The 23,308-nt window shown below is 45.0% G+C and overlaps 1 protein-coding gene across 1 annotated transcript in view; it reads right to left on the bottom strand.

Annotated features, from left to right (window-relative positions):
- Nucleotides 1-23,308, bottom strand: part of DHX8 (DEAH-box helicase 8) — a 90,835-nt gene that overhangs the window by 8,289 nt on the left and 59,238 nt on the right. The window contains exons 6-16 of the mRNA XM_069751862.1: nucleotides 21,924-22,033; nucleotides 17,263-17,583; nucleotides 17,003-17,147; nucleotides 16,365-16,568; nucleotides 15,700-15,787; nucleotides 15,447-15,544; nucleotides 15,182-15,329; nucleotides 13,069-13,250; nucleotides 1,187-1,381; nucleotides 789-974; nucleotides 85-295 (exon numbers count right to left, since the gene is read on the bottom strand). Of these exons, the coding sequence (XP_069607963.1) occupies nucleotides 85-295; nucleotides 789-974; nucleotides 1,187-1,381; nucleotides 13,069-13,250; nucleotides 15,182-15,329; nucleotides 15,447-15,544; nucleotides 15,700-15,787; nucleotides 16,365-16,568; nucleotides 17,003-17,147; nucleotides 17,263-17,583; nucleotides 21,924-22,033 (1,888 nt within the window). The remainder of the gene's footprint in view (nucleotides 1-84; nucleotides 296-788; nucleotides 975-1,186; nucleotides 1,382-13,068; nucleotides 13,251-15,181; nucleotides 15,330-15,446; nucleotides 15,545-15,699; nucleotides 15,788-16,364; nucleotides 16,569-17,002; nucleotides 17,148-17,262; nucleotides 17,584-21,923; nucleotides 22,034-23,308) is intronic.

Genomic DNA, 23,308 nt, shown 5'->3' with positions numbered 1-23,308 from the left:
AATATGCACAAAACAGAATAATGGATTTCTAAGAAAACGTAAAACTGCAGAAAACTAATCAATTGAACTGAATGGAGTACAAACCGGGAGGTTCTGTCAGATGGATCTGCATGACGGTGATCAGACTAGCGTCCAGGTAATCCGTCTCAGGCTCCTTAGTGTACAGGATCTCCACTGGGTATGTTCGACCAGGAATGGTAAAAATCGGAGCTTCATAAAAATACTGAGAGAACTTCACGGCATCCAGAGTGGCAGACGTCACAATCAGTTTCATATCAGCGCGCTTTTGTACTGTCTACATTGAAGATATCAAGAACATTTTAGGAATAATCAGTAACACTGTCAACAACTTCTGGTCATGTAACAGAACGTATGTAATGCGCCACAACAAGAAAGTTAGTCAATCTCTCTGTCAAAATAAATCATCCACCTTGTGGATTTATGGATTGGCTTTTTCAGGGATTTCTGGGAGATGTGATCGCAAAAAGGACGCACAACACTTGTTGGAACATCTATGTGCTGTTAAAGGTGCTGTCCCAAGAAAGTGATCACCTATACGAGGCTAGGAGACAAGATGCTTATTGCTGGGGGTCTGACTGCTGGGCTCCCCACTGATCCAGAAAACAGAGTTCCCCTTTGTATTTGGGACAGATCTGAAATTTAATTTTAGAGAAACAACTTCTTTTTAACATCCTAAATAATACTATAAAATATGAAAAACTAATACAGCAATAGAGCGTAAATACAGTGCCAAAAAGAACCCCAGAATATTTACTGTTGTATCGTACCTTCTTCAGGAGTCCAAAGAGCACATCAGTGTGGATAGTCCTTTCATGAGCTTCGTCAAGCATGATGATGGCGTACTGAGACAGATCCGGATCTATCAGGCACTCTCTAAGTAACATACCGTCTGTCATGTATTTAATGACCGTCTCTGGGCTAGTGCAGTCTTCAAACCGAATGGTATAGCCAACCTACGGGGACAAAGGAATACCGGTATTAACACGATAGGCTTGTCATATAGAGCGCAGAGATGTGTGGCATCAAGCTGAATACAGTGTTAAGGGAAAGAAAATAAAGGAGAAGCTGGCCTTTGCCCTTTGTTAACCATCCAATATAGGGGCTGATTTTTAGAAGCAAAAAATAAATAAATTGGCATTTTGGGAGAAATATAGTAACAACCCACCTCTTGACCCAAGCAGCATCCATATTCTTCAGACACACGCTTTGCCACAGACATTGCAGCCACTCTTCTAGGTTGAGTGCATCCAATTTTACCCCTCGTCGTGTAACCAGCTTCAGCCAAATACTGTGTAATTTGGGTGGTCTTTCCTGAACCGGTTTCTCCAATGACAATCAAAATCTGGTTGTCGTGAACAGCCTTGTGGGAAAAAAGTATAAAACATTTATGTTAGTATAACACTGCTGAAGGGGCTGCCTGATCAGGACATATTGAGGACTTTTATGTATTTCTTAATAGGAGCAGCAGCTATGACAGTGAATGGAGCTGTGCTGTTCAGTTCCACTCAAAGTGTTCACTTCTGACGGCACCTGAAGAAAATAACAGTTTACTGGTGATAGAGAAGGGTGTCTGATCCCCAATGATCAGATATTGATGACCAGTCCTAGGGATAGGTTACCAATATGCCATTAACTTAGTTTTTTCTTACGCTGTAATTCTCAGTGTTAGCCTCTTGGTGGCAGCAGTGTACACCCATCGTTTCTGTGTCCCCCAATGAAGCGTCTGTGGAACCCCTTTCATTTCATTACAACTGTATCATATACTAACGCACACAAAAAGTCAGTGTTAGTGAATCAGCCTGTATGTCTTTTTCTGATCGAAAGACAAATCCTCCATGTTATTATTTACACATATTTGGAAAGAGCCTTGTAATGAGAATAAGCCCCACATTGTCAGATGGGATTTCCCTTTAGACATTCTAGGATTAGTGTTCCTATAGACAGCCTTCTATTGTCAAGAGTCAGCAACAATGTAATCCCCAGGTTTCCAATCAAATATATCATGTCATAATGAATGCCATAAGGGCATGTTGCTATGACCAGTACTAAAGGAAGCATAGATGCGGAGACGACAGCAGCACACAGCTTTAAAAGGAGCTAAACATTTTATATCCCCTATCTGATGCTCATCCTTACAATGAAGCCCTTGTGTAATAAAAAAAAAAAATCTGCTGCAGCTGCGTGAAATCCCAACTGAAATATCAGTTTGATCATATGAGATCAGAAGCGTTCCTGATGCGCCATTTATTATCTTGGACATACAGTCTTTGCTAACCAGATAGGAATACCTTTGTCACAAGTATTTCTCTGTGTCAGTGAATGCAAATTTGTATGGCCACACAAATCATCAAAGCTCAGCCTAGTGATAGGGGTTGTCCACTCGTGGTGCCAGGGCTGTGATGTGGTGGAAATACACGTGATGCTCCCGCCCAATCAGAGCTGGCATCTCTCTGCCTTCGGACAAACTGAACATCACTTCTCCCTTATGCCTCCAAGCTACTGGAACAACACGTCTACCTTGAACTGTCTTCCCATCTCTCTTCTTGCTCCCTCTTTGACCGCTTACAATCTGGCTTCCGGTCACACCACTCCACTGAAACTGCCCTAACTAAGGTCACCAATGACCTCTTAACCGCCAAGAGCAGGCGACACTACTCTGTCCTCCTCCTCCTCCTCGACCTGTCCTCTGCCTTTGACACACTGGACCATTCCCTATTACCACAGACCCTCTCATCCCTTGGCATCACAGACTTGGCCCCATCCTGGATCTCATCATACCTAACAGACTGGACATTCAGCGTCTCCCACTCACACACCACCTCCTCACCTCGCCCCCTATCTGTCGGAGTCCCACAAGGTTCAGTCCTTGGGCCCCTGCTCTTCTCCATTTACACCTTTGGCCTGGGACAGCTCATAGAATCTCATGGCTTTCAGTATCATCTCTATGCTGATGACACACAGATCTACATCTCTGGACCAGATATCACCTCCGTACTAACCAGAATGCCTCAATGTCTGTCCACTATTTCATCCTTCTTCTCCGCTAGATTTTTGAAACTTAACATGGACAAAACAGAATTCATCATCTTTCCCCCATCTCACGTGAACCCCCAATGAATCTACCCATTACAGTAAATGGCTGCCCACTCTCCCCAGTCCCACAAGCTCGCTGCCTCGGGGTAATCCTTGACGCTGATCTCTCCTTCAAACAACATATCCAAGCCCTTTCCACTTCCTGCCGTCTTCAACTCAAAAATATTTCACAAATGCGATCATTCCTCAAGCAAGAATCTGCAAAGACCCTAGTACATGCCCTCATCATCTCTCGCCTTGACTACTGCAACCTCCTGCTCTGTGGCCTCCCCTCGAACACTCTGGCACCCCTCCAATCTATTCTACACTCTGCTGTCCGACTAATCCACCTGTCCCCCCGCTATTCCCCAGCTTCTCCCCTCTGGCAATCCCTTCACTGGCTCCCCATTGCGAAGAGACTCCAGTACAAAACCCTAACCATGACGTACAAAGCCATCCATAACCTGTCTCCTCCATACATCTGTGACCTCGTCTCCCGGTACTTACCTACACGCAACCTCCGATCCTCACAAGATCTCCTTCTCTACTCCCCTCTTATCTCCTCTTCCCACAATCGTAAACAAGATTTCTCTCGCGTATCACCCCTACTCTGGAACCCTCTACCCCAACATATCAGCCTCTCGCCTACCATCGAAACTTTCAAAAAGAGCCTGAAGACCTACCTCTTCCGACAAGCCTATAACCTGCAGTAACCACCGATCGACCAAACTGCTGCATGACCAGCTCTACCCTCGCCTACTGTATTCTCACCCATCCCTTGTAGATTGTGAGCCTTCGCGGGCAGGGTCCTCTCTCCTCCTGTACCAGTTATGACTTGTATTGTTTAAGATTATTGTACTTGTTTTTATTATGTAAACCCCTCCTTACATGTAAAGTGCCATGGAATAAATGGCGCTATAACAAATAATAATAATAACATGAAGAGGAAATCAGATCAGCTGATTCCTGGCTCCCTGTTCATGTTCAGTTCCTACAAAGACGGGCCAGTGACACCAGCTATGATTGGGCGCCGGCATCACACCACCGCATCACAGCCCCGGAGAGAGCAAGTGCTGACACGGCGGGAACGGCGCCGGCACGGAAGGCGAGTATAGGCTTTATTAATTTTAATCAGGGCCGAACTTTTAGTTTGAGAAGTGGTTGTCCTAGCAGTCGACAACTCCTTCACAGTATGTGAGCCGTTCCCTCATTTTATACTAGCTGAAGAGCCCGGCGTTGCCTGGGCATAGTACATATCTGTGGTTCGTTATAGCACCTCACTTCTCTCATTTTCTCCCTCACACCTCTCATTTCCCCCCTCACTCCTCTTATTTCCCCCCCCCTCACTCCTCTCATTCCCCCCTAACACTTGTCATTTCGACCTTACATCTGTCATTTTCCGATCACTCCACTATTTTCACCTCAGACCTCTCATTTTGCACTCACACCTCTCATTTTGCACTCACACCTCTCATTTTGCACTCACACCTCTCATTTTGCACTCACACCTCTCATTTTCCCCTTAGTATATACATGTTTGTCATCTCCCTTATATATAGTATACACCTGTATGTCATCTCCTGTATACACGGTGGGGCAAAAAAGTATTTAGTCAGTCAGCAATAGTGCAAGTTCCACCACTTAAAAAGATGAGAGGCGTCTGTAATTTACATCATAGGTAGACCTCAACTATGGGAGACAAACTGAGAAAAAAAAATCCAGAAAATCACATTGTCTGTTTTTTTATCATTTTTTTTTGCATATTATGGTGGAAAATAAGTATTTGGTCAGAAACAAACAATCAAGATTTCTGGCTCTCACAGACCTGTAACTTCTTCTTTAAGAGTCTCCTCTTTCCTCCACTCATTACCTGTAGTAATGGCACCTGTTTAAACTTGTTATCAGTATAAAAAGACACCTGTGCACACCCTCAAACAGTCTGACTCCAAACTCCACTATGGTGAAGACCAAAGAGCTGTCAAAGGACACGAGAAACAAAATTGTTGCCCTGCACCAGGCTGGGAAGACTGAATCCGCAATAGCCAACCAGCTTGGAGTGAAGAAATCAACAGTGGGAGCAATAATTAGAAAATGGAAGACATACAAGACCACTGATAATCTCCCTCGATCTGGGGCTCCACGCAAAATCCCACCCCGTGGGGTCAGAATGATCACAAGAACGGTGAGCAAAAATCCCAGAACCACGCAGGGGGACCTAGTGAATGAACTGCAGAGAGCTGGGACCAATGTAACAAGGCCTACCATAAGTAACACACTACGCCACCATGGACTCAGATCCTGCAGTGCCAGACGTGTCCCACTGCTTAAGCCAGTGCATGTCCGGGCCCGTCTGAAGTTTGCTAGAGAGCATTTGGATGATCCAGAGGAGTTTTGGGAGAATGTCCTATGGTCTGATGAAACCAAACTGGAACTGTTTGGTAGAAACACAACTTGTCGTGTTTGGAGGAAAAAGAATACTGAGTTGCATCCATCAAACACCATACCTACTGTAAAGCATGGTGGTGGAAACATCATGCTTTGGGGCCGTTTCTCTGCAAAGGGGCCAGGACGACTGATCCGGGTACATGAAAGAATGAATGGGGCCATGTATCGTGAGATTTTGAGTGCAAACCTCCTTCCATCAGCAAGGGCATTGAAGATGAAACGTGGCTGGGTCTTCCAACATGACAATGATCCAAAGCACACCGCCAGGGCAACGAAGGAGTGGCTTCGTAAGAAGCATTTCAAGGTCCTGGAGTGGCCTAGCCAGTCTCCAGATCTCAACCCTATAGAAAACCTTTGGAGGGAGTTGAAAGTCCATGTTGCCAAGCGAAAAGCCAAAAACATCACTGCTCTAGAGGAGATCTGCATGGAGGAATGGGCCAACATACCAACAACAGTGTGTGGCAACCTTGTGAAGACTTACAGAAAACGTGTGACCTCTGTCATTGCCAACAAAGGATATATTACAAAGTATTGAGATGAAATTTTGTTTCTGACCAAATACTTATTTTCCACCATAATATGCAAATAAATTGTTAAAAAAACAGACAATGTGATTTTCTGGATTTTTTTTCTCAGTTTGTCTCCCATAGTTGAGGTCTACCTATGATGTAAATTACAGACGCCTCTCATCTTTTTAAGTGGTGGAACTTGCACTATTGCTGACTGACTAAATACTTTTCTGCCCCACTGTATATATACCTGTATGTCATCTCCCCTGTATATAGTATATACCTGCTGTATGTCATCTCCTCCTCTATATACCTATGTGTCATCTCCTCTTTTTTATACCTGTATGTCATCTCCTCCTGTATATACGTGTGTCATCTCCTCCTGTATATAGTATATACCTGTGTGTCATCTCCTCCTGTATATAGTATATATCTGTGTGTCATCTCCTCCTGTATATAGTATGTACCTGTATGTCATCTCCTCCTGTATTAGACCTCGTTCACACGTTATTTGGTCAGTATTTTACCTCAGTAATTGTAAGCTAAATTGGCAGCCTGATAAATCCCCAGCCAACAGGAAGCCCTCCCCCCTGGCAGTATATATTAGCTCACACATACACATAATAGACAGGTCATGTGACTGACAGCTGCCGTATTTCCTATATGGTACATTTGGTATTCAGGATAATACCAGACTTGTGTGTGTTTTAGGGCGAGTTTCATGTGTCAAGTTGTGTGTGTTGAGTTGCATGTGGCGACATGCATGTAGCGACTTTTGTGAGATGAGTTTTGTGTGGCAACATGCGTGTAGCAACTTTTTGTGTGTCGAGTTGCATGTGACAGGTTAGTTTAGCAAGCTTTGTGCAGCAAGTTTTGTGCATGGCGAATTTTGCGCGTGGCAAGTTTTATGTATGGTGCGTTTTGAGTATGTGCAAGTTTTGTGTGAGGCAACTTTTGCATGTGTTGCAACTCTTGTGCATGTGGCAATTTTTCAGCGTGAGCATTTTTTGTGTGTGGCGAGTTTTCCATGAGGTGAGTTTTGCATGTGTGGGTAGTTTTGCATGAGCCTAGTTTTGCATGTGGTGAATTTTGCGCTTGGCAAGTTTTGAGCCTTGACTTTTGTGTTTCGATTTCTGTGGCGAGGTTGGTGTATGTGTGGTGAAATGTGTGCTGAGGGTAATATGTGTTCAAGCACGTGGTAGTGTGTGGCACATTTTGTGTGTGTGTGTTCATATCCCCGTGTGTGGTGAGTATCCCATGTTGGGGCCCCACCTTAGCAACTGTACGGTATATACTCGCCATCGCTCTCACTCTTTAAGTCCCCCTTGTTCACATCTGGCAGCTGTCAATTTGCCTCCCGGACATACACACATACAGCTTTATATATTAGATGGATTCCTTCTTTAGCTGTGCTATATAATCAGTTCTCCTGCTCTCACTTCCTGCTGAGCTTTTGTTTAGACACAGCAGCCAATCTGAAGAGGCAGAGCTGCAGGGGGAAGGACATAATAGTATAATGAACCAATAATGAGAAGAGACGGGCGTGTCTGCTACCTTAGGCCCCTGCAGACACTGCGGCTAAACTGTAGTCACAGATCAGTTTGCCGTAATGGGGCTCAGCTAAAATGCTGCCAAACACCAAGATCTGAATAAAATAAAAACAGGATTTTTGGTTGCTTCCCGTAAAATCTGTTTCTCGGAGCCTTCATTGGGGGACACAGGAACCATGGGGTGTATGCTGCTGCCAATAGGAGGCTGACACTATGCACAAAAAAATGTAGCTCCTCCTCTGCAGTGTACACCCCACCGACTGGCATTATGAACTTCAGTTAGTGAGAAAGCAGTAGGAGAAAAATAATATGGTTGAAACATTTCCACAAACATGAGAACTGTAAACGTGAGAACAGTCATAGAACACAGGACAACCGAAACTGAATAACATGGGAGTGTGCTGTGTCCCCCAATGGAGGCTCCGAGAAACAGATTTTACGGTAAGCAACCAAAAATCCTGTTTTCTCTATCGCCTCTCATTGGGGGACACAGGAACCATGGGACGTCCCAAAGCAGTCCCTGGGGTGGGAAAATAAACTTCCATCAGGTCAGAGGACTCCCACTGCCGCCTGCAAGATCCGTCTGCCTAGGCTGGCGTCCGCCGAAGTGTAGGTATGGACCTTCTAAAATTTGGCGAACGTGCAGATGGAAGACCAGGTTGTCGCTTTGCAAAGCTGTAGGGCCCTGTGGTGCACCGCCCAGGAGGCGCCAACTGCCCGGGTAGAGTGAGCCTTTATCCCAGGAGGGGGCACTCTGTTCTTGACCCGGTAAGCCTCCAAAATTGCCGTTCTGATCCAGCGAGCAATAGTCGCCTTGGAAGCCGGCAGGCCTCTACGCGTGCCATCAGGAATGACGAAAAGAGAATCCGTCTTCCGGAAAGCGGCCGTTCTAGCCAGGTAGATCCTCACTGCCCTGACGAGGTCCAGCTTGTTCAACGATCGCTCCAGGGGATGAGTTGGAGCTGGACAAAAGGAAGCAGAACAATGTCCTCGTTGAGGTGGAAGGTGGAAACTACCTTAGGAAGGAAGGAAGGCGGAGGCCTGAGGACCACCTCGTCTTGGTGGATAACCAAGAAAGGAGGTCGGCAAGAAAGTGCCGCCAATTCGGAACCACGGCAGATAGCAGTGATGGCCACAAGAAAGGCCACCTTCCAAGATAGAACTGACAGGGCAACCCCCCTGAGAGGCTCAAAGGGGGAACCCCTCAGAACGTCCAGCACAAGATTTAAATCCCATGAATCCACAGGGGCCCTGTACCGAGGGACAGCATGGGCTACTCCTTGAAGGAAGGTCTTAACCTGTGGCCGAGAAGATAACGTCTTTTGAAAAAGGTTAGAGAGCGCAGAAACCTGGCCCTTTAGGGAACTAAGAGCAAGGCCCGAATCCAGTCCCGCCTGAAGGAAGGCCAAAATGGAAGGCAGGGAAAAGGACATAGGTGAAACGCAGTTGGACTCGCACCAACGGAAGTAAGCCTTCCAGGTACGATAGTAGATCCTGGAAGACGAAGGCTTCCTAGCCTGGATCATGGTGTGAATCGCTCGGTCCGAAAGGTCGGACGCTCTTAGAACTGCGGTCTCAACTGCCACGTAGTTAAACTGAGCGACCGAGAATTAGGGTGGCAGATCGGACCCCGAGACAGCAGATCGGGCCAGTCTGGATGGCGCCAGGGGGCGTCCGCGAGAAGATTGACAATCTCCGCAAACCAAGCTCTCCTGGGCCAATCCGGGTGGATCAGAATGACCGGCACCCCCTCCGCCTTGATCATCTAAGGGAAGGGGTGGGAACAGATACGGGAGCTCGAACTGCGACCAATGAATGGCCAGAGCGTAGACGCCCACTGCGAGAGGGTGGCGAGATCTGGAGACAAACCGAGTAACCTTCCTGTTCATTCGGGACACAGTGAGGTCCACGTCCGGAGTCCCCCATCGAAGACAAATCTGATGGAAAACCTCCTGATGCAAGGACCATTCCCCTGCCACGAGGCCCTCGTGGCTGAGGAAGTCTGTGGCCCATTTGTCCACGCCGGGGATATGCACCGCGGATATCACCGAGACCGTTGCCTCTGCCCAGAGGAAGATCTTGGATACCTCGGCCAAGGAGGTCCGAGTCCCCCTGATGGTTAACATATGCCACCGCCGTGACATTGTCCGTCTGGATTCGGATAGGTAGACCCCTAAGAATCCTTTCCCAGTGACGAAGGTAGAGAAAGATGGCGAGAATCTCGAGGACGTTGATCGGCAGAGAAGACTCCTGCGCCGACCAACGACCCTGAACAGTCAGGTGGCGAAACACCGCACCCCAGCCGAGCAGGCTGGCGGCCATCGTCACCACCTGCGAGTGAACTGCAAGGAAGGACCTGAACTGGGAGATGAGAGGTGACGTCAGCCACCAGTTGAGGAACCGTTTGACCCGGGGAGAGAGTCAGATCGGACGATCCAGAGACAAGACAGACCTGTCCCACTGTGACAGGATGGCCTGCTGAAGAGGTCGTCAGTGAAATTGGGCAAAGGGAATCGCGTCCAATGTTGCTACCATCCTCCCCAGAAACTTCATGGCCGATCGGAAGGAGGGAAGCCAAGGACCCTGAAGCAAGCGTACGTCCCGACGAAGGATGGATCTCTTGTCCGAAGACTTTGGTCTGACGAATGTCGAAGAGCATGCCCAGAAAAACAAGGCATTGGGAAGGAACAAGACAGGATTTCTTTTTGTTGACAAGCCACCCGAAGCGGACTAGGGTGTCAAGGACGATGGACAGGCTCTCGTGAGCCTGAGAAAAGGATGGAGCCTTGATGAGGATGTCGTTAAGGTACGGAAAAAGTACCAGTCCCCTGACCCTCAAGATGGCTATCAGCGCCACCATGGTCTCCGAGAAAACCCTGGGAGCAGTTGCGAGACCGAACGGCAGGGCGACGAACTGAAAATGGTCCTGCAGGAATCGGTGATGTCCCGGGAATATTGGGACATGGAGGTAGGCGTCCTGAATATCTATGGAACACAGAAATTCTTGAGCCTCCATGGAAGCAATTACTGAACGAAGGGATTCCATCCTGAAGTGTCTCAGACGAACTCTCCTGTTCAGCAATTTGAGATCCAGAATGGGACGAACCTTGCAGTCTTTTTTTGGTACCACAAAAAGAGTGAACCGTTCTTTTTCTGGGACGGGAACGATTACTCCGGCTTTGAGAAGAGAAGCGATGGCTGCAAAAACACCCGGAACTAGAGCGGGATCTCTTAGAGGTCGGGATTCGAAGAAACGATCCCGGGGTTGTGAAACGAACTCTATTTTGTATCCCGAGGATACAACTTCCCTGAACCATGCGTCCTCTACTGAGGAGATCCAGACGTCCCTGAAGAAGAGGAGACGGTCGCCCAGCCTGGGAAGTGGGCTGGGGTCTTGCCGTGAGTCATGCTGAGGTGGATCTTCCAGTCCTAGACCTGGAGGATCTACCCTGGGGGTAGCGAGAGCGCCAGGAAGGAGTGGGTCTAGAGGAAACCGTAGTCTTCTCTTGACGTGCCTGTGGCCTCTGTTGCTGCTGGGAAAAGGAGTTTGACGCCGCAAAGCGACGAAAAGGCCGAAACTGCCGTCTAGGAGGAGGGCGACGAGGTTTAGACTTGTGCCCCTGGTGGCATACTTAATGATTTGGTCCAGCTTAGAACCAAAGAGACATGAACCCTGAAAAGGCAGGCTGGTAAGGAACTTCTTAGAAGACAAATCCGCCTGCCAGGTCTTGAGCCAAACGGTCCAACGGATGGCAACAGCATTGATGGACACCTGAGCCGCAAAAGACGCGGCATCCAGGGAAGCGGAGAGCAAGTATTCACCCGCATGAGAAATCTGGTTGGCAAGCTCCGCCAACTGTCCAGGTGGGGGCCCGTCCAGAATGCCCCGACGGAGTTGTTTGACCTATTTGGAAATGGATTTTGAAACCCAAGTGGTAGCAATGGCTGGGCAAAAGTAGACGCAGCTGTTTTGAAGGATGACTTCGCAAAGGATTCTATAACTATTGTTAGAATCTTTCAGAGATGCTCTGCCAGATAGCGGAAAGACCGTGTTGGTGGACAGCCTGGAAACTGGAGGATCCACAGAGGGAGGAGCAGTCCAATTAGCAGTGAGCTCCAGAGAAAAAGGATATAAAATGCCAAGGCGCTTTCCTCTCTGAAGGCGTCTGGTCGGATTCTCTTTTTCTCTGGTCAGGATCTCCTCGAATTCAGCGTGAGGAGCGAAGACCTTGGAAGGTGACTTCGACCATCTAAACGAAACCGCCTGACCCGCACGTTCCGTAGAGGAATCTTTGATGCCACAGGTCTGGTTGATTGCTCCAATGAGGCTCTGAACCATATCCCTCATGTTAGCGATTTGGTCAGAATCCAGCTCTAAAACGTCCCTCTGAAGGTGCATCTGAGAACGCCTCGCCTGACTCGGGGGAGAGGACCAGGAAGAAACTGACCGCTGAGATGGACCGTGAGGCGAGATGGAACGGAAAGAGGAGTCGGACTGGCGCTCCTGTCTGGACCCTTTACGGGCTATCTTGGCAGGCTCAGAAGGGGCTTCCTGAGACCCGCTGGCTACCGCGGAGGTCTGCAAGGTCAACTTATCAAGAACGGACACCGGGTCTGGGATACCCTGGTGAGATCTGCCACAGATTGAGACAGAGAGGAAGCCCACCCTGGGATAGGGGCCTCACTCTCACTCGGGGCAGAGCGGTGGGATCGCTGCAGTCCTGACAGGTGGGAAAGGACTGACCTGAGGGGAACCTGCCCTTACAAGGATACGGGATGGCAGTACACGCCGTACTCATAGTCCGCCTTGTGGGAATACAGGTGTGACTATTCACCCTGTATCCCTCCGGAAAATCTGAAAGGAAAGTGACGCACATTGAGGTAGATAAGGGTCTAATGAAAGATCCGTGTCCACCTCCTACTGACACTAAGCTACACTGAAGTGCATAATGCCAGGCGGTGGGGTGTACACTGCAGAGGAGGAGCTAAATTTTTTAGTGCATAGTGTCAGCCTCCTAGTGGCAACAGCATACACCCCATGGTTCCTGTGTCCCCCAATGTTAGGCGATAGAGAAAAGTAAGCATCACCTCACATTACTGGCTTACAAATTATCTTTGAGCTCCTGAATAGTCAATTTTTTTAAAGGGGTTGTTCACTACTGGACAACCCTAGCTTAATCATTTCAGGAACCAAAATTAAGAATCACCTCCTGCAGCGGTGTCATTCCAGCGATGTCAATGTTCGCAGAGTATGGAATGTGCAAGCCACTTGTCAGATGAAGCCTTTTCCATTTTATCATCTGCTCTTAAAGAATCTTTAGCGACTTTCTAAGAACATTAACATTATTGGATAGGCAGAAATGCAGGAGGGGTGTATAATCAGTTTCTTATTTTAATTAGAGTCCTGGATTAATTAAGCTGGGGTTGTCAACCCTTTTAATTTAACTTAAAGGTCAAATTTTAACCATTACCTGCACCAGCTGCTCCTTTAGCTTGTAAATTGGTAAACTCTCCCTCTGTTCAAGGATCGACATCTGTGTTTTCTTGCCGTAAGATGCCTTATTACCTCCAAAAGCATGCTTCTTCCATTCAGGAATATCATTAGGCATCATCCCGATTCCCCTCATGTTAGCAGCAATTTGTCGGCCATCAGCTATAGAACACAATAGACAAGGTATTAAGCAGTGTACAATATCAAGAGAGCATCCGACGGACAAGAACCTGCAAAGTGCCAGTGCAATGACTGAGGATAGAATGCATTGTACAGCATTGTCAGACATTCCACCATGTCCACACTGCAGAATGCCAGGAACTGCTCCTGACAGAACGTAGAAATGCGAAAGATATCCAGTGTCTCCACTTACCCAGACATTTGCCAAAAACTCCATTTGGCACAAAACTGGGCAGTTTGTGAACAGCATGAGATGCACCTTCCATGCTCCGTGTATCTGCACAGTGGCAGCAGCAGCTAAAAGGTGGGACTTGAAGGCTTGCGTCTTCTTTCAACCTTAAATGAGGTTGTCCACTACTTTTACATTGATGACCTATCCTCATAATAGGTCATCAATGTCTTATCGGCTGGGGTCCGACAACCAGGCACCCCCACTGATCAGCTGTTAGCCGTGTCATTTATGGCCACCGACAGGAAGTACTCGCTTGCCGGGCTGCTCAGTCTACCTGTAGTGTCCGCCACAGGGTACTGCACATCCGCCTTCTATTGATTTCAATGGGAGTCGGATGTGCAGTACCCTGCGGTGGCCACTAAAAGTAGATGGAGCAGCCCAGCAAGTGAGTATTTCTGCCGGCAGCCACAGCCGATTGGTGGGGATGCCAGGTGTCGTAGCCCGGCCAATCAGACATTGATGACCTATCCTCAGGACAGGCCATCAATGGAAAAGTAGTGGACAACCTCTTTAACACTATGAAACTATATAAGTATACAAAATGTGTGACCAAAACATGTTAAAAGGGATTTCTCACTTCTACAGTAAGGTTACATCCTGAATAAATCAAGTGTATGATTAAAAAAAAAAAAAAATGCAACATTCGAGATATGTAAAGGATGACATAACTACTCTCATATATATTGTAGAAAACAAGCTTCCTTGGTGCACTAAGCAAAGAAACTGCAATGTCCTGCAGCAATCCCTGTAGATACTGAACTAAAGCAATTCGTGCAGTTCACCAAAATCAGAATTGTCTGGATGTTAAGGGGATCTGTCACCAGGTTTTTGCTACCCCATCTGAGAGCAGCATTATGTAGGGGCAGGGATCTCGATTCCAGCAATGTATCACTTATTGGGCTGCTTGCTGCAGTGTTCATTAAAAAGTTTGTTTTTTTTATATATGCTGCAGATCTACCAGTTCTCTGAATGCTGAACTCTGTATAACCCCAACCACACCACTGATTGGCCGCTTTCTGTGTACACTGTGCATAGGCAGAAAGCAGACAATCCATGGTTGGGATGTGATGTGACCAGGAGGCACGGGACACTTGGGGTATGTGCACACGCTGCGGATTTTGCTGCAGATCCGCAACGGATTTGACGCTGCGGATCTGCAGTTTTCCATGAGATGTACAGTACCATGTAAATCTATGGAAAACAAAATCCGCAGTGCACGTGCTGGGGAAAAAAAACGCACGGAAACGCAGCGGTTTATATTCCGCAGCATGTCAATTCTTTGTGCGGATTCCACAGCGGTTTACACCTGCTCCTCAATAGGAATCCGCAGGTGTAAACCACAGGTGGAATCCGAACAAAAACTGCGGTAATTCTGTGGTAAATCCGCAGTGCGGTTTACCTGCGGATTTACAAGAACAGTGCGGAAAAATCCGTACACCTTTCCGAAGCGTGTGCACATAGCCTTAGTCTTCTAATGATAATCTCCTGCTTATAAAAATAAAAAAAAATACACTAAGCAGCCCAGTAAGTGACATTAGTGGAATCAGGGTCTCTTTTCCTACATTATGCTGTACTCAGACTAGGCAGCAAAAACCTGGCGACAGATTCCATTTAATAATAAAGTCCACTTTTCTATAATTGAGCTCGCAGCAAGTGAAAATACACAGAAGTGACTACAAACCGTCAGGCAAAGGATCCACCCAGTGTTTGTTCAAGCCCATGGGGATGGAGTCCATTTCTGCCTCCCGTTGTGCTTGCTTCAATTCCCTTCTCTCCTTTGCCAAAGCGCTCTGCATCATGGCAGCTTGAGACAAGGAGCCATCAGGATTCTGGAATGAGACATTTAAAATAAAAAATAAATAAAAGTTATTGGAATAGGATGTCTGGCACATGATGGGGGCATTGATGTTTGTCTCGCCAGTGGTTAAAGTGACAAGATTTCATACCTTTACTATTTTAATAGGGCTCATGTCCATACTCTGCTTGGTGTGCCCTCTCAGGAATGGTGGTTCCTCTTCTACAAGCTCAATTTCCAAATCCTCATCTGTCCCAAAAGAAAATAAGTTTTACTAAACACAGAAGGTAACGGAAGAAGCAATACATTGCACCATCCTAGACAATGTGCAGAATACAGGAGCAGGAAGACAGCAAGGAATTCAATATCTGGGAAAGAAAGAGCGAGGTACAGTGGTAACAAACCTTCCTCATCATCAACCTTGGGCAGAATGCCAGTCTCTTCATCAAAGTCAGGAAATTCTTCTTTAGAAAGGACATTGGCAGCAATCATCTGTGAAAAAGTAATGGAAATGGGGTGAATGTTCGCTTTAGATAAAGAAAAAAATGGTATCAGTCATTTGTTCCCCTGTGCAATACTTTCCAGCAGGGATTTAGTGCACAATGATCTCATAAAAATATATCATTTATGTCAATATGGAGTGGTCACCCAGAGACAACCTTGATAGATCCTGACAACCCAATAAAATGCGCAATGAGTACTGCAGGGCTAGAGTCCCCCTTACAGCAGCTTTCCACGGGCTATACAAAAGTGGGTTTTCCTCATGGGACAACTACCTCAAAGAACAGTGACCATCACCGATATCTAAGTATTTTCTGAATCTTTCTCCACTTTATCCCTTGCTAGCAAAAAGCTTTCCTGGAACACTATTTTATAAGGAATAAAGCTGTACAGTACTGAAGAAAATATGGATGTGGCCCGACTGCCCATTTTCAGAGGAAAACCAAGCACTATCATGGCGGAGACATCATTATCACACAATTCTTTATATCATCTGGATAATTTCTTCAACATGCTATATACTTATAGAACAACTCAACACTACCAAAACAACTGTATTGTAGTGCACCTGCTTAATCTCCCACTTTTCCGGGTCTGAAATCTTGGTGAGACGTTTTCGCTCTAGGGTGTCATCTTCAACCTCTGGGGCATTTACTAGTGAAATGTGGCTAGGTCTGTCTGGGTTCCTCATGGAAGCCTCCTCATTGTTCTCCCCAACCAGGTTCCTCCTTCTGTTAGGGTTCTGATCTTCTCCAGTGTCTTGATCCACATCCTGCAGTCAAATAGTAAAATATTAGTCATGCAATAAAGCAGATATTATAAAGGAGACATGATTAGAAATTAATTCTTATCCTTTTTACTCAAATTAGTTTTTGATTTGATTTGATTTAGCCGATATCTAAAAAGGGAACGCTAAAGTATTATTGCCAACAGTGAAAGTTCTTTCTGATCAAAAGGGGTTTTGAAAGGTTCCCTAGTAAAGGAGAATTGGTCATGTATGTACCAAGCGGTGAATGGACAAACAGGACTCTGCTTTTTCCAGCAGCCCAATAGAAGATGAATGAGTGGTGGAGTACCTGCGTGGCCATTGCTCTATTAAGAGGAGTCTTTCTACAAATAAATGGATATTCCCAATATGAAAATTATCATATAAGTTGGAGGCCTAAAACTATACCCCCAAAACAACTGGTGGTCATTTATACTCACCTTCATACTTAGGCTGGTTTTGCACCCAGTGAAGGAAAGCACCTTGATTTTTACTCTTTGACCTTTGCTGACGACATCAGCCACATTTGCTACACGTCCTTCTCTTCTTAGCTCTGATATATGGACCAAGCCCTCCCAGCGTTTCCTGGACAAACAGATGATCTATTATTTCTAGCGATAAATTAATGAACAGTCAAATAAAATGCAAGGACAATTGCAGTCCAGTCATCGGAGTTCAACAGAGAATCCCAGAATCTCACCTCAGGCCCTCCAACTGAACAAAACAGCCAAACTGCATGATACTGGTGACCTTTCCATTATAGATGTCCCCAATAGATGGCTCTTCTGGAGGGGGCCTGTCAACGTGCTTTTCCCTCCAGCGCTCATCGTTCTTTTCAGACCGCTGGTTTCGGCTTGTGTGTTCCTCCTTAACAGGGCTCCGGTATCGATTCTTGAGTGGGCTGCGACTCCTTGACCTGGGTCTCCCCGATTTCTTCCTATCTCTGGATCTTGAGCGGGATCTGTGCCTGTGCTTTCGACTCCTCTCTCGGCTTCTACTGCGGCTTCTTTTCTTCTTTTCCCTAATACAACAAATGTTGAGATTAAGGACAATAATGAGCTACTTAATGTCCAATTAGTTTCTGAGAAAGCTGGGTGACCATCTCTAGTGATCACTTCTAATGGTCATCTGCCACATCCCTTTAAAATGTCACTCAACATGATCGTATAGTGGGTATACTTACTGGTCACTGTTATACCTTCACCTCCGGGAGTATCCAGACTCATACTAACAATGTCATAATCATATACAATAATCATAAAAAGCTAGGGATATTTGGCTTTTGCGTGAAATTTCAGGGTGATCCTAAAATGCACTCTAACCTTTTCAGGTGAACGTAACGTGAGGTTCACTAAACTTTTCAACGCACATGTCCAAGTGTTCAATGTTTCAGTACAACTTGCTGTTCTCTAACAAGGAGCTTACTGGCAAAATTCACAACAACAGGTGTTTGATCCATGAATTGGCCAATACATTTCGGGGTTCCATTAGAACTGGTAGTAAACAGTCCTCCTCATCATGCTGCTCACATTTTGAAATCACGAGACCAAGATGACATCTAACAATTGATCACCCGTACCTCGCCATTGCAAGGCTGCAAGCAGGATGTTCCAGAAGTGGCCACTGAGCATAGAGAGTGACACAGAGTGTCATCAGCAGGTAGCAACAGAGAAAGAGAGAGACTGGAAGAGTCACAGAAAGGCAGAAAAATGGACATCCTTTGGTCATATCCCACACGGATGACCACTTCATTATTAATAATGCCCTTTGGAACCGGATGATGAATGATGCCACACAACTCCAGGCACATTTAAGGGAGGCGAGAGGCACCTAAGTGTCACGTCAGACCATGTGAAACAGTTTACATCAGTGTGGTCTACGTGTTAGATGACCTATAAACCTATAAAAAATGTACAAGTCAGACCTCAAAGTACAAAGAAATACCAAACTTTATTAGAAGTACAATAACAAAAAACAACAATGATAGTGATGTATACCAATTTAAAAAACACCATAGACCTGAGGCAAGTATTATAACCTTCCTGCCACATATATAAATCTCCCATGACATAACAACTTATTGCGCCAAGTGGCATGCTTAACATTGTTCCCATGGGTTTAACATTGTTCCAGCTCGTTGGGCTGGAAATTGAGGCTGTAGCTACACAGTTGTGGGAATACAATGGCATGTAAAAGTTTGGTTCTTCCGTGGTCCAAAGGGTAACGTTTCTCCTTGAGGAGAGTGGCAAATTAAGCATGCATAGGTGAGGAGACTTTAAGCTCCAATGCACCCCTGGGAAATATGCAAATTGTCTCTCCAGAGAGCAAGAGGACGAGAACTCTAGTGCCACCTATAGGAAGTAGCAATCCTGGTCAAAATTGCTGTTTTTGTGAACAGTTCAGCAAGTTCAAGATGAAATGATCTCTAAAAAGGTCTAAAGTTAACCCCTTTTTTTTGTGCGCTTTCGTTTTTCGTTCCCCTCCTTCCCAGAGCCATAACTTAATTTTTCCATCAATATGGCCGTGTGAGGGCTTGTTTTTTTTGCGGGACGAGTTGTACGACACCATTGGTTTTACCATATAGTGTACCAGAAAACGGGAAAGAAATTCCAAGTGCAGTGAAATTGAAAATAAAGTGCAATTCCAGTATTGTTTTGTGTGTTTTTTTTTTACTATGTTCACCAAATCCTAAAACTGACTTGCCATTATGATTCTCCAGGTCTTTTCGTGTCTGCAGATGCCAAACATGTCTAGGTTCTTTTATTTAAGTGTGTTAAAAAAATTTTTTATATATCCAAAGTTTGTAAAAACAAAATATTTTCTGAGATGGCATATTATTTTTTCAGTGCCAAGCTGATGTTTTTATTTATACCATTTTGGGTGGGTACGATGTTTTGCTTGCCTGTTATTGCATTTTATAGTAATAAAAAAAATTTCTAGTAATTCTAGTGTTTTGACGTCTTTTCTGGTTCCACAGTTTACCGATCGGATTAATTTTGTTGATATTTTGATAGATCGGGCGTTTCTGAACGCAGCGATACCAAATACGTGAATTTTTTTATTTATTTCATTTTGAAACTTCCATATTTTACAAAAAATATATAGAATTTTTTACTTTTTATTTGCTTCAAGGAGACTTGAAGCGCTCATAGCAGATCTGCAATGAGAAACATGGGGTCTCCTGCAGACCCCTGGTTGTCAAGCCAAGCCATTAGCGCCCCGCGATCATGTGACAGGGGTGCCGATGGGCAGGGTTTGGGACAGTGGTTTGTAACAGAGATTGACAGTGGCATTTAACATGTTAACAGCCGTGGCTATTAAGGGCACATGACATCTGATCAAATCAGCTGTCAGTACCTGAAAAGATGTGGGTCAGCGCAGAAGCCAACATCAATGGGGGATACACGACCTATGAAATTCTTATACATCATAGGTCAGGAAGGTGTTAATGAAGACACTTTCTTTTGCCTAAAAAAACAAAAATGTAAACAATTTTTTTAATTTTATCTTTTACATTTTAAAGATTACAAAAAAAGTGAAAATGGGCAGATGCAAAAGCTTTTTGTAGCCAGCCAAGAGTTTTTCAATTCTTATTTGAGTTTTTTCAGTTCTGTGAGATTCCTGGGTCGTCTTGCATGCACTGCTATTTTGTGGTCTAGCCACAGATTTTCAATGATGTTCAGATTAGGAGACTGTGAGGGCCATTGTAAAACCTTCTGCTTGAGCCATTTGAGGTAGTCATTAGGATCATTACCCATTTGTAGAAGCCATCCTCTTTTCAACATCAGCTTTTTTACAGATTGTGTTATGTTTGCATCAAGAATTTGTTGAAATTTCTTTGAATCCATTCTTCTCTTTATCCGTCAAATGTTTCCCGTGCCATTGGCTGCAACACAAACCCAAAGCATGAGTGATCCACCGCCATGCTTAATGGTTGGCGAGATGCCCATTTCCTGAAATTCTGTGCCCTTTTTTCTCCACACATACTTTTGATCATTGTGGCCAAAGAGTTCTATTTTAACCTCATCGGTCTACAGGACTTGTTTCCAAAATGCATCAGGATTGTTTAGATGTTCTATTACATACTTCTGGTGCTGAATTTTATGGTGAGGACGCAGGAGAGTTTTTCTTCTGATGACTCTTCCATGAAGACCATATTTGTGCAGGTGTCTCTGGGCAGTAGAATCATGTATCATGTACCACAACTCCAGTGTCTGCTAAGCCCTTCTAAAGGTCTTTTGCATTGAAGCAGGGGGTTCTGGTTTTCCTCTCTTGCAATCCTACAAGCAGCTCTAAATGACATTTTGCTTGGTCTTTCAGACATTATCTTGACCTCAAGTTCCTGTTAACTGCAATTTCTTAAATTACATTTTGAAAGGGCAACTTGAAACTGCTTTGCTATCTTCTAGGCCTCTCCTGCTCTGTGGGCCTCCACCATTTTCAGAGTGCTAGGCAACTGCTTAGAAGAACCCATGGCTGCTGTTTTTTGGCACAAGGTTAGAAGAGGCTGGGTTTTTATTTTTTTTTATAACGCAGGGAAATTTGCATCACCTGGCCTTTCCCAACGATGATCGTGAACAAGCCATAATGTATCATCTTTAATTTTAGGCCTTTTAAAGATCATTTCATCTTCAACTTGCTTAACTTTTCACAATAACAGTTGTTTTGACCAGGGGTGCTCAAACTTTTACATGATACTGTAAATCCACCAATACCATGTCAAAGAACTCAGTTGAATAACCAAATGGGTTTACACTGTCTAAACCACCCCTTCTATATGGTTTGGTGTAGTGTAGAAGGCCATGGTAAAATCGCCTTCTTCCTGGAAGTATGAAAAGCTTTGCTTCTATCTACTGGATAAAGCTGCTTGAGAGAATGCAAAAGTGGTGTACAGCCATCATCAGTAAAAGGGGGGGACATTAAGAAATCTGAGGTTTAACATATTTTTGGCTTATTTGCTCTTTGTTTCCATATGTGTGCTCTTGCGATTTTTAGCAGCTTCAGTTTGAATCTACAATGTGCACATTACTATATGAACAAGGACATATTTTTGACAGATACTAAATGATTGTGGGGGTCCAACCACTGGGACCTCCACAAATCACAAGAATGGGAATTCGGTGTCCCTGTGTGAATGGAACAGTATTGCACATGTACTGTTCCATTCATGTCTATGGAACTGGAGGAAAATCTCTCCCCATTATGCAGTGATCATGTATGGGCACTACCAGTACATCTACACAAAGCACTTTGGGACCACACGATCATACATTTATCACCCATCTTATCCATTTATTTTTAATAAAGGTTTGTGGGCTACCGTTTTAAATCTTCTCTAGTCATTTTACAGCTGCTACTTACTTGTGCTTACTGCTCCTCTCTTTCACCTTGCTCTCCATACTTGGCTTTAATGCATCAAGTTGTTCCAAGACATCTGCAGCCACCTTCACATCCTCTGGGTCCAGCATAGTCTGTACAGATGAAACAAATGTTCTCTTGAAAACTTGTTGTAAAGAAACTTTTCCAAACAGCCAATCCCTGGTGTTTTATATGAGAGATATGTGACAGATGCAGGGGGCTTCTGTAGGATAGTAGGGGCTCTGCTGATCTTCCCAGGATGATGGCAATCCTGGGTAATTAGGTGTTCGGTCCAGCTGTTTGGGAAGCTATATTACCTGCTGGTCCCCCATAATTCATTGGTCAGACAACTACACTATCATTACAATGATATAGTAAGGCTCGTCAGTGATCAGATCCTCATGATGAAATCCATAGAGGCGGATACCTCAATGTTATTAGGGGAGGTCACATTATATCACAGGTGTTTACGTCGATTTACAGGTGCTTCTCACACAAAATTAGAATATCATCAAAAAGTTATGTTTTATTTCATTTCTTCAATACAAAAAGTGAAACTCGCATTATAGAGAGTCATTACAAACAGAGTAATCTATTTCAAGTGTTTATTTCTGTTAATGTTGATGATTATGGCTTACAGCCAATGAAAACCCAAAAGTCATTATCTCAGTAAATTAGAATATTTAACAAAAAATACCTGCAAAGGCTTCCTAAGCATTGAAAAAGGTCCCTTAGTCTGTTTCAGTAGGCTCCACAATCATGGAGAAGACTGCTGACTTGACAGATGTTCAGAAGGCAGTCATTGACACACTCCACAAGGAGGGTAGGCCACAAAACGTCATTGCTAAAGACGCTGGCTGTTCACAGAGTGCTGTATGCATATTAATGGGAGTTGAGTGGAAGGAAAAGTGTGGTAGTAAAAAGGTGCACAACCAACCGGGATAACCACAGCCTTGAAAGGATTGTAAGAAAAGGCCATTCAAAAATTTGGGGGAGATTCACAAGGAGTGAACTGTTGCTGGAGTCACTGCTTCAAGAGCCACCACACACAGAGGTATCCAGGACATGGGCTACAAGTGTCGCATTCAAACCACTCATGACCAATAGACAACGCCAGAGGCGGTTTACCTGGGCCAAGGAGAAAAAGAACTGGACTGTTGCTCAGTGGTCGAAGAGGTTGTTTTCAGATGAAGGTAAATTTCATTTGGAAATCAAGGTCTCAGAGTCTGAAGGAAGAGTGGAGAGGCATCTAAGCTGCTTGAGGTCTAGTGTGAAGTTTACACAATCAGTGATGGTTTGGGGAGCCATGTCATCTGCTGGTATAGGTAAACTGTGTTTTATCAAGATCAAGACCAAAGTCAGCACAGCCATCTACCAGGAAATTTTAG

This window comes from Ranitomeya imitator, chromosome 2 (assembly GCF_032444005.1).
Source record: "Ranitomeya imitator isolate aRanImi1 chromosome 2, aRanImi1.pri, whole genome shotgun sequence".
In the NCBI taxonomy this organism is placed as follows: domain Eukaryota; kingdom Metazoa; phylum Chordata; class Amphibia; order Anura; family Dendrobatidae; genus Ranitomeya; species Ranitomeya imitator.
Note: the sequence above shows the minus strand (reverse complement) of the source record. Positions and strands in the feature narration are given on the sequence as shown.